The sequence below is a fragment of the Elgaria multicarinata genome, chromosome 2 (genome assembly GCF_023053635.1).
Source record: "Elgaria multicarinata webbii isolate HBS135686 ecotype San Diego chromosome 2, rElgMul1.1.pri, whole genome shotgun sequence".
NCBI classification, from domain to species: Eukaryota; Metazoa; Chordata; class Lepidosauria; order Squamata; family Anguidae; genus Elgaria; species Elgaria multicarinata.
The window spans coordinates 147713053-147730220 of record NC_086172.1 but is presented as its reverse complement, the minus strand read 5'-3'; the positions used below and the strand labels follow the sequence as shown (position 1 = coordinate 147730220).

Below are 17168 nucleotides of genomic sequence, written 5' to 3'. Positions count from 1 at the left end.
CATGGCAGAAGTAGATCTGGATATACTGGTAGATCTCTGGGTGGTTTGTAGTAGATTGTTTTAAAAATTAATAATTGTTTAATAATAGCTCACATCCTTGCAAATCCTGCTGCTGAAATGAAGAGACCCTGAGGTGACCAGGAATTGATTTTGTGTGGAAGGAGAGTGGGTTCCATTCCACACTCAGAACAAATTCCTGGGCTCAGACAGTGTATTCATTAGTTCTAAGAGTATGACTGTTGCACCAGACTCCAGTTTAGGGTGACCATATTTTGGAAACCAAAAAGGAGAACAACATGGTCACCCCCAAGGGGGCGTGTCCAGTACCGAGGGGACGTGCCCACCCGAACATAGCCTTGGTCACATGTCTGATTTTACAGCACACATTTAAGACAAATCTGTTCTACATAACATCTTAATGTTAAAATCACTGAAATAAAGAACAAGTGAGAGATTAAATGTATCTGAAATTAACTTCACTCACTCCTACTTTTGTAGGTTTTGCTGTACTTTGAAGCTTTTGCTATACTCTGTGTGTTACATTCTCCCCTTCCCTCAAATATCTTTTCTGACTGTATCTTCACTCATTGCAAGTTGCTGTTGTTGTTAACAGGGTTTGCTACTGGCCCCAGATCTGTTTCAAATTTGGTATGGCTAAAGCTCTACCTAAAAGCTATCATGGTGCCAACTTTCAGCTCTTTATCTATAAAAATGACAGTTTTAAAAATAATAATTTTAAAACCTGATTTTTTAAAAAAATCCCCAAAAATCAATGGATGAACAGATCTATTTCAAATTTGGTGTGACTAAAGCTCTACCTAAACCCTATCATGGTACAATGTTTCATCTCTTTAACTTTAAAAATGACGATTTTAAAAATAATAATTTTAAAACCTCAGTTTTAAAAAAATTCCTAAAAAAATCAATGGATGAACGGATCTGTTTCAAATTTGGTATGACTAAAGCCCTTCCTAAGAGCTACCATTGTGCCAAGTTTCATGTCTTTATCTTAAAAAAATGACGGAGTTATAAGCATTTTTGTTAATTCCCATTAGAGCTGCTCTCTGAAAAAACAAAATCCGGATTTCCCCTCCCCCTCCCGGATTTGCCATCAAAACCCCGGACAAAAATGGGGAAATCCGGTCATATGGTCACCCTACTCCAGTTTCTGGATGCTGAGTTTTTAGTAAAAAAACAAAAACAAAGTAGGTCCCACAAGCCAAATGTTTGCTGACCCCTGACCTATGCTACTCCTCTTCCCGATCCTCTGGCGCTGTTTCAGCTACTGCCTCACACCAACAAGAGGTGTGTGCTGTTGTAGTTGACATGTACAAGAAAAACTCTGATGGGCAGGATTGTGGCTAGACACTTAAAAGATTAAGGGCTCAAACCCATAAGACACAAATTTGCATCCTATGTTGACAACTTCCAGCTTTATATTCAAATACGGAAATAATTGCTAGGATTTATTTAACCCTCACAGGAGGCAAAGCCAGCCAATTAATTTCTCATCTAAATAATCTCAAATAAAACAAATTCTTCCATTAATTGGCACCCTGCCCCAGAGGGAATGGAAAACAAATGGGAAAAGGTTTTGTCTAAGGTTAATTGCCATTCTGGGATATATTTTGGGGTGGGGGTAGAGGTGTCGCAGAATGTGGGGAGGGGAGAGTTAACCCTTCTCTCCCCAGCCGCAGTCCCCTTGAAAATCGCCCCTTGCATGGAAATTAAGCTGAGGGGGAAAAGAACACCTCCCATTGGCACTCCCTTGGGCTCTGGGGAACAGATCTGGGCCCTTAGGAAATATATTCAGGCCATGGGATCCAGGGCCCCAGGACTGGCAATGCCCCAAGTGGTGATGCTTCGGTCCAAGACGTCTGGAGGGGACCAGGTGGGGGATGGCTGCTTTACCTGGCTGCCTCCTCAACGCATCATGACTGGGCCATTTGTCTGCTGAATGATGGAGGGGATGTTGCATGCAAGAGAGCCAAGGCAAAGGCATTCCACCTTACATGTGTATTGACCCTTCTTCTAGCTTGGTCTGGCAAGTTACTCACCATTAACGATTCAGAAAAATACAGGGCTGCCTCTTCCCTAAAGTTGTTTCCTGCAGAGGAAAAAAGGATGTTAACAGGACCAAGGGCTGTTTTGGACAAACCAGGGTCAAGACTGCACAGTAGCAATGTCCAATGCCCTCCAAGGCCTAATCTACACCAAGCAAGATATTTCAGAATGAAAGCGGTATGAAAGTGGTATATAAAAGGCAGCAGCCACACCAAGCAGGATATAGCAATATGAAAGTAGAATGACAGCAGTACATGGTATGGTATGTGTCAATGGGCCCCAACAGTTGTCAGTGCACGTCAATACTGCCATAAAGCAGTAGTGTGGCTCCTGCCTTTTATATACTGCTTTCATACCGCTTTTATAGTGCAACATCCTGCTTGGTGTACATTAGGCCCAGGGCAGACCTCTGGACATAGGCCAGTCACTTTTTGCTCTGTCTTTACTGCCACCCAATGCTCCAAGTGGAGGGAGCAGGCTTTCTCTGCTTTCAGAGCGCTTACTCAGAAGTAGGAGAACAGCCAGCAAAAGTTCTCAGTCTCTGCTGGTCAGCAGTCCGCCTGTCCCTCTGTCCTTCTGTCCCTCCCTCTGTGCCTCCCCCACTAACCCAGGATGTGTAAGCAAAACATGTGGCAACAAACCTTGAGGGTGTAAATTGGAACCAATCCAGCCCAATAGTCCAATTGAGCAAGCTTATTAAAGTAAGGGTAAAACAGGGTAAGGGAGAGGAAGCAGTGGGTCTGCACAACAAAAGAGGAAACCAGCAATCCTTGTTTGCTTAAAAGCTGCAATGCATAAGCTAGGAGAGCAACACCACTTATGTCATGGTCCCTCATTGGCATCCCTCAAGTGTCTTGAAGTGATCCAGAAAGATGGAAAGGGGCAAGAAGGGGGCAGATTAAAAGGGGCATTTTGCCATGTTTTATGCTGTTTGACCAGGAGTGACTTTGATGGACAGCGGCCGCTCCTTTGGCCCAAAGGACAGAGCTGCATGTATACATGAGTTGCCCAGCAAAGGGGCAGTCGGCAGCAAAGTTTGCATCTGGAAAACAAGAATTTGGGCAAGGAAGACGCTGATCCGTTTCCACCATGCTGCATTGTGTATCTGAGGGGATGGGACATGATGAGACGGTTTGCACCAAATGGAGGCTGCAATTCCAGCCACTACAGGGAAAGATAAAGTGTCCGCTTTGCCAGGTTTTAGGCCATTGTGACAACCATTACATAACAGCATAAGCACATAAGAAGAGCCATCCTGGATAAGACCAAAGATCCATCTAGTCCAGTATTCTGTTCACACAGCAGCCAAGCAGCTGTCGACCAAGGGCCCACAAGTAGGACATGAGTGCAAAAGCACCCTCCTGCCCATGCTCCCCAGCAACTGGTGTACATAGGCTTGCTGCGTCTACTAATGGACTAGTAGTCATTGATAGCCTCCTCCCCCAGGAATTTATCCAACTCCCTTTTAAAGCTATCCAAATTGGTGACCATCACCACATCTGGCAGTAGCATTACCTACATGCATCTCACGTCCAAGTAGGAAAAGCTCAGGTGAAACACACACAAGGTTCGTGGGTCTCTTTCACCGCACATAGGCATGCTTAGGAACTACAATGGCAGTGGGAGTCCTCCTTCTGAGATGTAAAACCATAGACCCGTTATGATGCATGTACAGAATTCCTTCATGGCAATTGTCTTGTATGACATTCCCTCCACCCCCCGCCTCGATAGGGATAGCATATTACATCGTGACTTGGGAAGACAAGACAAATGGTTGGAATCATCATAGATCAAAATAAGGCCTCTTCAGTAATGTTCCCTCTGAAAGGCTTATACATTTCCTCCTTCGGAATTCCCTAAACTCAGCACATATCAGGGATAATACATACGCGGTCCACATTCATATCCCAATCTCTAAGCAGTACACATACAAAGATATTAAAAATCACTCTTAATAAACAATTATGACAACAGCAAACAAACAAATAAATAAATAAATAGAAACTATGAAAAGAAATAATAAAATGTAGCAGCAGCAAGATAATCAGCTACAAGCTAGGGAAAGCTTACAAAAAACAAGTACATTGAAACAACAACACATTTTCTGCTTTCCAAACCGCAGGAGAGGATGAGCACCACTGCTGAGAAAGTGTGCTTTCAAGATGTTCCATGGAACCATGCCACTGATCATGGAATGGCCAGCAAGGCTGTCTCTGAAGATCTTGACGGTTGGCTGGGTGTATAAGGCATTGGGGGCGGTCTGCTAGGCAACCTGGTCCTGAGTTATTTAGGGTTTATTTAATATACTAATATTATTATTTATTTACTGCATTTATATCCCACCTTTTTTCCTCCAAGGAACCCAAGGTGGCGTACATAATCCTTCTTTCCATTTTATCCTCACAACAACAACCCTGTGAGGTAGGTTGGGCTGAGAGTGGATTTCCATGGCCGAGTGGGGTCTCGAACCCAGGATCTCCCAACTCCCAGTCCAACACTTTAGCCACTACACCACACTGGCTCTCATAGTAAACTCATTCTCCAAGTATGGATCCTTATGTAGTCAAAACACTACCATTTACGCACAAGAGGAAGATATTTACAGAAGTGCATGAAATCTGTGGAAAGAAAACCCAAATGGGTGGGGGTTGGAGGAGGTGGAGGGTGGCATTAGAATGCCTGATCTGTGGCAAGTTAGATTTACCATGTATTTATTTAGGGAGCAATCCTATGGCCCCTTAGACAAGGCAATAGGATATTTCAGATTCCCAGGTCTGAGGGCGGAGACAGCGCTCCAGCCTCTGAGGGGGGAATCCACACTCTGACCCCCTCTCCCCACCCCCCTCCACAGACAGTGCAGAAAGAATCACACCGGTTGCTCTCCAAGGTTGGGAACTCAACCTCAAATGGCAAGGAAAGTGGGTGTTTTGGTGGGTGGGGAGGTGAGGCCAGGATACACGCTATCCTGAGGCCTTTCCAGCCTCTTTCAGATTTTACTATTGCACCCCTGCTCTTAGGTGTACGAAGCCTACCTGCCAGTTGAATGGCTCGGATATTAGAAATATTATTGAAGAACATCCTGCAGATCGCTTCAGCTCCATCTGTGTTGAGGTGATTATTGGAAATGTTCTGAAAGGAAAGAGGAGAAAAGTGGAGGGAAGGTGGAGAAAAAGAAAAACCTTCAGAGAATGATGATTTTCCAACTTAGGAACGCTTAAGGAATTTGACATTTGTGAACTCCTACACAAAACTCCACCCAGACATGGCTTTATTTTGGTCTCAGTCCTTCCTGGAGAATTGGTTTCAGGAAGTGGTGCTGGTAGACTATTGTTCTACCCCATGGTCATTGGCCTATGGGTTCCAGCAAGGGTCTCTCTTGTGCTTTTAAATTCCAACATGGAACCATGACGTTATCTTGGATGGGAAGTTACCTTGCAGTTTGGACTGAGGTGCCATTACTGTGTCAATAACACTCAGGTCTACTTTTGATTTCGACCTACTCAGCTCCTAAAACTCCTAAAGTGGTGCCTAGAGGTGGTTATAGAATGGATGAGGATAAGCAAGCTGAAACTTAAACCAAACAAGATAGAAGTACTGTACATGGGGAAACAGACTACTGCTGTTGGGAATTTTGCAACCCTGACTGCAAGTTGATGGAAGGGGGCAGTGTTGCAATTTGTTAGCCTGTGGGAATTTACGGCACAGCTAGCTTTAGGACCTCTATAGCCTTCCTGCAGTTTCCTGTGATTTCTTGGTTTTGCTCCTCCCCTTCCTTCCCCTTCGCCCCCCTCTTTCTCTGACTTTCCTCCATTGCTGGGAGCAGCTGTGTTTGTTCTCTCTGTTTTACCTTTTCTTCACCAAAGAAGGGTGTAGTCTCCTTTTTTCTTTTTTAAAAGCTGTGTGGGCCTGGTAAATGCTCATTCTGTTCTGCCTTTTGTTTTTTCTCTACTCTCTGCCTTTCTAACAGGAGTCAACAACACTAAATAATTCCCATTCTGGATGGAAGCTTGCAACTGGTCCTAGACAGGTTTGCCATCTCTCTGAAAGACCGTCTATGCCCTTTGCAAGTTCTCCTGGATTCCATAGTAACTTGGGGAAGCTCAGGTAGGGGGTAGTATTATGACGGCATTCACAGAAGACAGATTTTGCTTTAGTTAGCCATACTCTCCAGTGACATTCAGGCTGGATTACTGTAATAACCTGTACTTGGCGCTGCCTTTAAAGACAGATTAGAAACTTCCATTGCTACAAAATATGGGCACTCAGTACTGGTTGGTGCTAAGTGCTTCAATCGTGTGACACTGGTTGTGAGTGTGTTTCCAGGCCCAATTGAAAATGCTGGTACTGTCCTTTAAAACCCTGAATAGTTTGAGTCCAGGATACTTGAAGGACCCCCTCCATCCATACCAACCTGCCCACACTCTGAGATTTAATTAAATAAAATTCTTCAGGGACCCTGCTTCAATGCCCGAGCAATTAGGCTGGTGGGCATAAGGGGGTTGGGGCCCTTCTCAGTAGTGTCCCCCACCCCACTTATGGAACTAGGTTCCAACTGATGTCCACCAGGCCCTAGTAGTACAGACCTTCAAACGGGCCTAACTAGGGATGTATGGTTCTCCTATGCCTAGGCTCTAAGGACGTACTTGTTTACCTTGGCCTATAATTCAGTTAGGAATTTCTTGGGTGCTGTTGAATATATGGTTCTATCTGGTATGAATTGTTAATTTTGATTTTATCATTATTTTTGTTATTGTTTCATTGGGTTTTGTGGTTTAAGGTTGTTGTTGTTGTTTATGCCATCTTGTGAGTTTTTCCTAATAAGTGGCTTATAAATATTTTAAATAAAAAATGAATGCCTAAATAAATAAATACTCTGAATACAGTGGTGTGCTAGAGTCTCAGACATAGTTTTTCCCCTGCCTTTGTACCCCAGAACATTAAACTGAAGATACTATATAATGGGGTGGGTGGGTCTGAAAGTATGACTTTATACGTGTCGAAAACATGTTCAACCTCTAAGCCAGGGATAGACCTGGGAGCCATTTTTCTCTCTTCCCACCCCTGCACCCCGCCATTGCGGGTGATTCTAAGTTAAAACATAATTAAAAATAAATTAGTGGTTTGCCACTGAAATCTGGAAACAAACCATTCCGTAGCACTAAAAAGTGTTACATTTTGCATATCAATAATAATAATTAATTCAAAAGGTAATGATAAAGCCAAGCAGAATGTCCAAGAAAGCTCATTCTGTTCTCAAATTTAAGTGAACTCCCTTCACCCTCCAAACAAGGAAAGATTGGATACCATCTCCTGGATGTAGCAGTTTTCCCGCAGCATCTGCACCAGGTATGTGGTTCCTTCCCCCAGAATCCAGTTATCCTCTAGCTCTAGGTGAGTGATTGTCGTGTTGGACTATAGAAAGAATAATTCAAAGACAGCAGAGAATTGTAGACTATTAGTTAAATTTAGTGACCCCAAAAGCCTTTAAGCATTATTATTATTATTATTATTATTATTATTATTATTATTATTATTATTTACATTTGTATACTGCCTCATAGCCGAAGCTCTCTGGGCAGTTTACATAAGATTAAAACACTTAAGAACAATATACAAAACTTAAAACTACAAAAACATACGACATACACAGAAACATACATTTAAAACAACCATAAACAGCCTTAAAAACAAATCTAGGATCAGTAAAGCTCATCAAATGCCTGTGAAAAGAGAAAAGTTTTAACCTGGAGCTGAAAAGATATCAATGTTGGAGCCAGGCGGGCCTCAATTCTGCCTTAAATGTTATTTTTCACAACTTGCCATCCCCAAAATTGAAAGAAATGTAATACAAGCTAGCTAATGTTATAGACAAACTTCACATTGCATTCACTACATCAGTGCAGTTAACGTGCTTCTTTAAAAAAACAAAAACAAAGTTGAAATGGCAGCTGTATGTGGGCAGTGGGATTAGGACTGCAATGCATGGTGTGTGTGTGGGGGTTAAACCTCCCCCCACCCCGATGGAAATCCCAATAGAAGCTTTCCTCCTGGGTTAATAGCAGCTTTGTTAGTCCCTCCTCATCACCCATCATGATCCCAATCCTGATCCCTCCCCTGGTCACAGCTGCTATTTTAACTTTAGAAATGAAATGAAGCATTTAATTGCATGCACAACAATCCATGTGGCATGTAGTTGGTCACCACTTGGTGTGATAATCAGTGCACATCACAGAGGAACATGCCCATGATGTAGTACTGCTTAGGGTGACCATATGAAAAGGAGGACAGGGCTCTTGTATCTTTAATAGTTGTATTGATAAGGGAATTTCAGCAGGTGTCATTTGTATATATGGGGAACCTGGTGAAATTTCCCTTTCATCACAACAGTTAAAGCTGCAGGTGCCCTGCCTCTCTCTAGTATAGCTCCTGCAGCTTTAACTGTTGTGATGAAGAGGGAATTTCACCAGGTTCTCCATATATACAAATGACAGTTACTGAAATTCCCTTGTCTATACAACTGTTAAAGATACAGGAGCCCTGTCCTCCTTTCCATATGGTCACCCTATTTTATTCCATTGTCCAGTCATGGACTGAATTAGATTTCTTTTAGGGATATACGAGAATTTCATTCCACTTATGCAAGTGTGAATTTGTGCAAATCCCCCCAAAGGTTAAAAAAAATCAGTCTTCAAGGCTGGGGGATCCACGGGACTCGGAAAAGTCACTCTGCTGAGGAATTAAGAGGTTGGATTCATAGAATTCCAATCTCATTTGAACCCACTGCAGATTTCTCGGACATCCCTAAGCACAGCCAACTGTCAGGAATGCTGGGAGGTGAAGTCCAAAACAACAGGAGATCTGCTTTCTGTCCACCCCACATATAGCAGGCATTGAGGCCCATATGTCAATCAGTTACACCTCCTCCAGAGCCATTACAGGTTACCTCTGTTACAGAGCACTCAGTCAATTGTATGGCTTCATTTAAGTACAGCTAGTTGTTCAACACCAAAGTGTATTGAAAAGCACTGTGTGGTTATTTCTTTAACATTCAGCAGATTGCCCTATTACTTTACTCAGCTATGCTGTGAAGAACATCAAACCAACTGTTGTAATTCTGGTTAAAAAAACAAATGAGGGGGGAATTATGGGGTCTCAGGGATGTTGCCAGTTATGCTGTACAGTTAAACCAAATCTAGCGATGAACTAGCTTTATCCTTCTTCTCACATGTAAGAATACTCCCCTCTACCACCACCCCAAAGCAAAAAACAAAACAAAAAAAATTCTTGTTGGTTGCAAGGGAAATAGCGTTGTTGAAATTCTTCTAAAGTACTTACAACCAGAGCAATGGCAATGGCTTTGGTTCCCTTCGGTCCAAGCCCATGATGGTTAAGGTTCATGACGGGCTCTTCCATGTTCCGAATGAAGTATGAGACAGGAACTACTCCCACCAGTTTGCAAGCCTCTATGTACAACTCGGCACCCTTTATGGTTGCAAATGATCGCTCAACATCTGCGAAGACAAACCAGTCTGGTTGGCAAAGCGTTTCCCCCTGGGCGCACGACAGAGAAGACAGACTGCCTAAGGTTCAGCAGGAGGGTCCTTAAGGAAAGGTATGAACTAGAGATGCCTAAAATATTCATGCAGTTGAGCACCTCTGAAGTTCTTTCTTATGCTTTGCCAATCTGCACACCTCATGTCAACTCCAGGAAAAACCCAGAAGTTCACAAAAAACATTCTTTCAGTTGTCCCAAGCCTGCACCACAAGACAAGCAGCATTTGCAGTCCAAACAAGTCCTATTTATGCTCAAGGGAACTTTTCTCAGGCAACTCACTATGGCAAGGGAAATCCTCATGCAGGGCAGATAGGGATACAGATCCTGTTATAACTCTGGTCCCTGATTCATTGGATAGATGCCTGATACAGGTGTGTCTGTGCATCCCCATCTGGGGCCACTAGTCACATGCAACTAAGTGCTACTATATCTGGATTGTGGGGCTCTTCACACAAGTGAAATAAGGCATGCTTGTGACAGGCCAGTCATGGAAGTTTGTGGGTCCTTTTGAAGATGTTATCAACCTCCTGCATGTCTCCTGCGCCTTCCCATTCCTCTTTATGGCTGCTGTAGTTTTAGCCATAGATCTAGTAAAAACAGAGAGCCATCGTGATCTTAACTATAAATCACGGCTTGGCTCTCTGGGAGGAGCAGGGCGGCGGTGGTGGTAGGTTACTGGGGAGGGTGGGGAGGGAGATGAATCCAATGGACCCACTGGTGGCCTTGCACTGGCTTTCCCGGGTGGATGGGAAGGCAGATGGTGGGGGACGGCCCAGCTTCGCTCCAAATTGGCTTGAGGCGCCCTGAAGCTTTGGTACCAATCTGCTTTGGCCTCGGTTCACCTCAGGCCAACCTGGTACCCACTCGGATCCGAGTTGAGGCAGGCTTAATTGGCCCGCCCTGTCTTGGTTTCAGGGATTCAGCCCGAGGCACTGCACAGCCCTAACAGAAACCATTCTTTAAGGAGGCAGCTAATGAGTGACTTTGACCAAGTCACTATTTTACAAAGTTATTGTGAGAAGTGCCATACTGGCCAGATCAAAGGTCCATCTAGTCCAGCTGTCTGTTCACACAGTGGCCAACCAGCTGCCCATGAGAAACCCACATATAGGACATGCGTGCAACAGTACCCTCCTGCCCATGTTCCCCAGCAACTGGTGTATTAGGCATACTACCTCTGATAGTGAGGGAGCATTTAGCCCACAGGACTAGTAGCCATTGATAGTCTTCTTCATGAATTTATCTACTCCCCTTTTAAAGCCATCCAATTTGGTGGCAATATTACATCTTGTGGTAGCAAATTCCATTGTTTATGCATTGTGTGAAGAAGTACTGACTCTCGCATCAATCATGGATGACCCTGGATTATGAGGGAGAAAAAATCTCTCCCTGTCCACTTTCTCCACACAATGTATAATTTTGTACACCTCTATCATGTCTCCCCTCACTCATCTTTCCCCCTCATAAGCTGAGGGGGAAGGTTTGGATGGAAGAGAGGACAGTAAACAGTCACCTTCTATCTCAAGGTCTGTGTCAGAGCTGTCTTCCCGCGCCTTCTCTTCTGCAGTTTCGGTGGCATCGGTAAGGGACAGGATCTCTGCAGATGTGCTGCCTTCCGACATCTCGCCATTCTGATCTGGAACAAGATGGATCACATTGACTCTGCAAATGTGAAGGCAAGGCCCATGCGATGTCCAATACACAACATCCTGCGCAGGGAAACCACATTGCCTAACAGTGAATCCATTAATGAAACCCCCCCTCCAGAGTACTTTAAGAAAAAGGTCCTAAAACTCCCAGCATTCCCTGTGGCTGGCTAGAGCATGCTGGTAGTTGTAGGACTTTTTCCTGTCTAAATATGCCTAAGATTGCACCCTAAATGGCATTTCTTCTCTTTCCTATCTCTGTGCCTTTGGCACCCTGTCCATTGTGCGTAAGACTCACCAAGAAGCTGGCACAGGTCAATGGATGCTCTCCACAGCTGCAGCCAGAAGGTTCAATCACTTGCCGTCTCTTGAAGTCCCCCCTCCAGTAGGCCTGCGGCACCCAAGTTCAAAGGGGGCACCATGGCTGTTTCAAATGGGCCTTGCTACTTCTTTTCCTAGTGCTGTCCCACACTTTGCACCATCAGTGACCACTACCATATTCCCCACATATTGCTGACCATCCACCTAAAATCATGACAATGTTTTTCCCCCCTTCCTTTTGCAGGGTTGCTCTCTTGCCCCAAACAGAGAGACCTGCCAGCTGTCTTTTGAATCAGCCAGGGAAGGCGCGAGGGTGTTGGGTTCGTCTCTAATAAGGTGAAATGGTTTGAATGCCAGTGCGCGCAGGGATTGGAAGCAAGGTGCGTAACTAGATGCCATTAGATGCGATACCACCTCTCTTGCCTCACAATTCATAATTTATTTTACAATTAGGCAGAAACAGAGCTTGGAAAACTGCCCCTTAAGAGAACTCAAAGCACATCACAGCCTCCAAGTGGTGTGGTTGCTAAATCTAATCCTGACGACTGGAAAGAAAAATGGTATTACTGTTTCCCCCCTCCCACCCCGTAAACTCTTTTTCCGCACAGTGCTTCAGCCTCTTCCTTCCACTCATTGAGTTACTGACCTGTCCTTTTGGACCCCGTCCCCCATCCCAGTGTTATTCAATATTCAAACCTGACATGAGATCCAGAGTTCAATCACCCAGGCATAGATATGTGGTGGGAGGTTGGGGCAGAAGAGTGCTGGCTGAGTTCATGGACACGTATCTCTCATTTCAGTGGATCTGCTCTCCATATTTGACTTACCAGCCTGACCCGTTACTCTTTTCGTTCAAAAAATGGAGGCTGCTAACTCCGATTTCAGTGGGGCAGTGAATCCGCTCTGGGTTTCAGTCAGAACCAGTCAGACCTCTAAAGGAGGCATCCAAGGTGCTGAACACTATCATCAAATTAGTTTTAGCACTTTGGATAGCTTCTTTAGGGTTCTGAGTGGTTCTGGTCCTGACTGAAACCCACAGGGGATTCCCTGCCCCACTGACGTTGTTGCTACCAGCTTCTACTGCTTTCAAAGGAGGATAAGGTGTGAAGGACAAACAGTAACAACTCAAAATTAAGTAGTTTTTTTGTTTTGTTTTTAAAGGAAGGAAGGACCTGTTGGAACTCCCAGTCAAAGAGTCTGATGGGTACTGGAAATGGATATATGGTTGATAAATGAAATAACATCAGAGCAGGGTTGGGGAACATGTGGCTCTCCAGATGTTTTTGGACTCCTACTCTCATCACTCCTAGCCAGCATAGCCAATTGTGTGGGATCTCTTACCAGCCTGCCTGGTCACTAAGATCATCAGATGAGGCATTCATGGAGCCTTTCTACATGAGGCTTTTATTGTGTGCTTGTGATTGCTCACTCACGGTACTTTGCTGGTTCTTTATACAATGTCATCCTCCTCCATGGCCTCTCCCGCTTTTTGCAACCCTTGTCCCGGCTTTTTTTTTTATATCAAGGAAAGCGTAGGATTAGAAATGTCAGAGACTCTCATGTAATTGTGCAATTCTGTTATACCACAGCACCACCTAGTGAGTGTGTAATGAAACATATAGAAAGGCAGAGAAAGAAAACCCGGGTTTGGGGGAGGGGACGGACACACACCTGTAAAAGGGCTGATCTTAATCCCACAAAGAATCCAGAAGCAGAAGCCTTAGTAAAGGTGCAGGTTAAAAGCTTCATATAGAAAAGCTCCTGGTGGTTCCACATTCAAGTCCATGTGGAATAAAGCCATCAGCTTCAGCATATTGGCTCCCTCTCTATGGAACTCCCTGCTTGTTGGTGAAACATTGTTTTGTTTTTGGTGCCTGCTGAAGCCTTCCCTGATTGACTAGCCATGGATCTACTGGCATAATTTGATTTAAAATATTTTAGTTTTGCATTTTGATTTATTATTATTGTTCACTGCTAGGAAATCTTATTAGCTATAGAGTGATATATAAATGTAATAAATAAAATAAAAATAAATCCTGCAAATAAATAAATAAATAAATAGACTTGAAGTCCAACAACATCTGGAGGGCCATAAGTTGCCGATCCCTGCAATGAGGGATCCAACAGTGCCACCATCTAGGGTCAACCCCCTTCTGAAAGGTAATGCTTGCCCACCCAAGCTCTTTCTCCATACCCACTCCCTGGTTCCAGTCCACACAAGCAACCGTTGTTATAATAATGCATCACTTTGTTTGTACTAACATGAATGTTTGTTCTCGCGGGGTAGGGATGGCCTGCTATTGTTGGCTGTGTCATCAGTCTACAGTTTTCATTTTCTATCACATGTGAGCATCACTTCCTGGTCTCTTCATGAGATAATTAGTGTTGTGGGAAAGGAGAGTTGGTTTCTGGGCCCACTCAACCCTTGCCTACTTCACAGTCCCATAAAGACATTTCGAAGTCTCTACCTCCACTTTTTGGATTTCACACATTCACCAACAAGCCATTGTGTAGTTGTCGCGTCTGCTGAAACTCCATTGGCATTCTTTTGGCAATTTTAATTTTAAACACCACTTGTCTAGCACTCTCACCTTCATCCTCATCAAAGTCAAAGTTTAAAAAGTCCATGGTGTTGTTAGGGAACTAGGCAGATGGTCCAATGCTTCCTTTTTCTTCTTGTGTTATCAGTAATGTACAGTCCTCTCTGTTTCAGAACTTCTCAAAACAAAACTTGAGCCATCCAACCATCACTATTATACATCACATCGGGGTTTTTTTTCATGAACTATGGTGTCAGCTGGCAATGTGGAATCCCAAATGACATTGTTTCCATTTAGGAAGACCGCATTTCCTAGTCACCAGGACTGCCTGTGTGTTATGCATGCTGCTTGCTCCCTCTTGAGTTCAGGTCACTTTAATTTCATCTCAAGTATTCCATGACCTCATCTAGACATTGTGACTCAAGATATATGGCACCTCCCATGGTCACATAGCTCAAGCCTGCATCAGGTCTTCTTTGTCGAGCTGGATCAAAATGGATCAGAATTCAGGTGAGAGATCTGGTTTCCGGGAGTGGTGCTGTTGATCATGAAAGGGACAACTAAACCTGTGGAGGTTATGAGGAACAATACTTGGTTTGGGTATATTAATTTTGCTAACTTTCTTGACCCAAATCCAGACTATTCTTTCCTTCTTTTTTTAAAGTGTCACACCAACTGGCTGTATTTTTCTCTATACAAGTATGGCAACACTGGCTATACAACAAAAGCCAGCCTTGGAGGGCCAATTAACATCCAAATTTGGATTTAGCACCCCAGTCTTATGAGATGAGCTGGCTCTCAGGAATTCACACCCCAGCTGGCCACTTTTGGAGAATTCTTCTCAACCACAATATTTAGACTCGTACTTCATTTATATCAGAGGTGTTGAACCTTAGGCCTGTAGGCCCAATCTGACTGACTTTGGCTCCAATGCTGGCCAATCGCTTAGTGGCTTCCAGGCTTTTGTGCAGTTTCCCCCTCATTCTGTAAGGTTGAAATACCTCTCCAAAGGCTTAGTTATTGGCAGTAAGAGCTTTAAGCTCAAACACGCTGGTATTCTTGGCCCTAACACAGGAATGTGGCCCCTTCTCTGAAATTGAATTCAGCCCTCTGGTTGAAGCAATTATCCTATGGTCTCTGGGGGAACATCCCAAGGACCATACGATGGCTTGATGGGTGTTGGAGATCCAATACACACACACACACCACCCCCTCGCAGTTAGTGTGAAGTTTATTGTGCTGGTTGCCTTTCTGAAATCAGAAAATCAACCTAGGAGAAGGGGAAAAGGGGCGTTCCAGTGGGCGGGGAGGAAAGGAGACTGGAAAGGCTAGTATACAAATTATTTATTTATTTCATTTCTATCCTGCCCAATAGCTGAAGCTTCTCTGGGCAGTTCACGAAAAGTAAAACCCAAAAGATACAGTATAAAATATGGAAACTTAAAACCATAATATAAAAATACAACCAGAATAAAACTGAGCAGCAATGCAGAGATTTAAAAGATGGATTTAAAACAGCAGAGCTAAAATACTAGGGAAATAAATAGGGCTTCACCTGACACTCAAAAGAGTACAGTGTAGGTGCCAGGTGAACCTCTCTAGGGGCCTCATTCCACAGCCCAGGTGCCACAGCAAAAAAAGGCCCTCTTCCTGGTAGCCACCCACCTCACTTCTTTTAGCAGGGGCTCATGGAGAAGGACCCCTGAAGTTGATCTTATGGTCTGAGCAGGTACATATCTTGAAGCTCCTTCCCTCCCCCTCTGCAGCACCCTTGCTAGATGGGCTGAAAAGTCCATCTAGTGAGAAAAGCAAAGATCAGAGGACGGGTAGGTAAAGATCCCTTCCACTGTTCCTCCCGCCCTGCTGGCACCTCTTCCACCCACTTACTATTGTTGATTAAAAGATGGTACGTGTGGATGCTGCTTAAGCACAGCCAACTCTGCACAGCCAACACTTGCTATTCTGAGTACGGGCTGTTTTGTTGTTTACCAGTTACAGCTGCGCTGTGTATAACCATTTGGAGAGAACTTCCAATTTGTCACCTTATCTGACCTCTGATTTACCCAGTAAAGCATGTAAATAAATCCAAGGCTGGAGCCAGCGATAGGGTTGTTATTTTGGGAAGAGCGATCACATGAACAACGAAGGGGTAAATTTAGTAAAACCAACTCACATGGGTGATGTAAATAAGCTAGGCCATACATGAAAGGAAAAGGCAACAATAATATTGAAAAGAGGAAGAGAAATGAACTACACAGGTGGCAGGACTCTGATGATTTTTAGGAGCTTCTTAAACTAGGTAAGTTACAATATTGGTGCTAAAATCTGATAAGACACTTTAAAAAAAATTCTAGCCATTTTGATTACAGATTTTTTATTTTTATTTCTAAAGGTGATAGCAATTTAGGTGTCAGAAACCAGAAGGCAAAAAGAAACCAGATTTTAGTTTAAAAATAAATAAATAAATCTCATGATTCATGCTGTTAACCTTCCTGGTTCTATGAAGGAGCTGACCTGTACATTGTACTCTGATTAGGGCTTGGGAATGCTTCTCAGGACATACACACAGAAATAAAATCACACCAGCTTGGATAAATTAATCTCGAATAACTACTAATCCATGATTCTGTACTGTTTGCTAATGCATAAAATACGTAACCATCTGAATAGGAAAAAAAGAAACAAGGTCTACCAAAAAGGGTGCTTAAATTGGGGGACATTCTGTGTAATGGGCTTTTCTAATATATACACCCAACAAATTAATAGAGTATTATGCTGATTTACAGGGGGAAATATAAACAATGAGATGTAGATTAAGATAGCACCCCCATCTTGATTTTCCCACCACACAGCCAAGCAGGTGCTATTGCTACAACCACCCCCACTAGCCAACTTTGGGCAGTCCACACATATTACATTCAGTGGAGGCGGGTGGCTCTAATTTCAGGGGACTGTTTATACTCTGGATTTCAGTCAGAAATCTAAAAGAACAATCCAAGGTGCTGAACCCATTTTTGGGGACTGGGTTCAGTACCTTGGGCA

The 17168-nt window shown here is 43.7% G+C and overlaps 1 protein-coding gene across 1 annotated transcript in view; it reads right to left on the bottom strand.

Annotated features, from left to right (window-relative positions):
- LRRC74A (leucine rich repeat containing 74A) overlaps positions 1-14214 on the bottom strand; it is a 31255-nt gene extending 17041 nt beyond the window's left edge. Inside the window, exons 1-6 of the mRNA XM_063118479.1 lie at positions 14178-14214; positions 11133-11255; positions 9400-9575; positions 7369-7476; positions 5097-5193; positions 2058-2107 (exon numbers count right to left, since the gene is read on the bottom strand). Coding sequence (XP_062974549.1) covers positions 2058-2107; positions 5097-5193; positions 7369-7476; positions 9400-9575; positions 11133-11255; positions 14178-14214 — 591 coding nt within the window. The remainder of the gene's footprint in view (positions 1-2057; positions 2108-5096; positions 5194-7368; positions 7477-9399; positions 9576-11132; positions 11256-14177) is intronic.
- Between the last annotated feature and the right edge of the window lie 2954 nt (positions 14215-17168).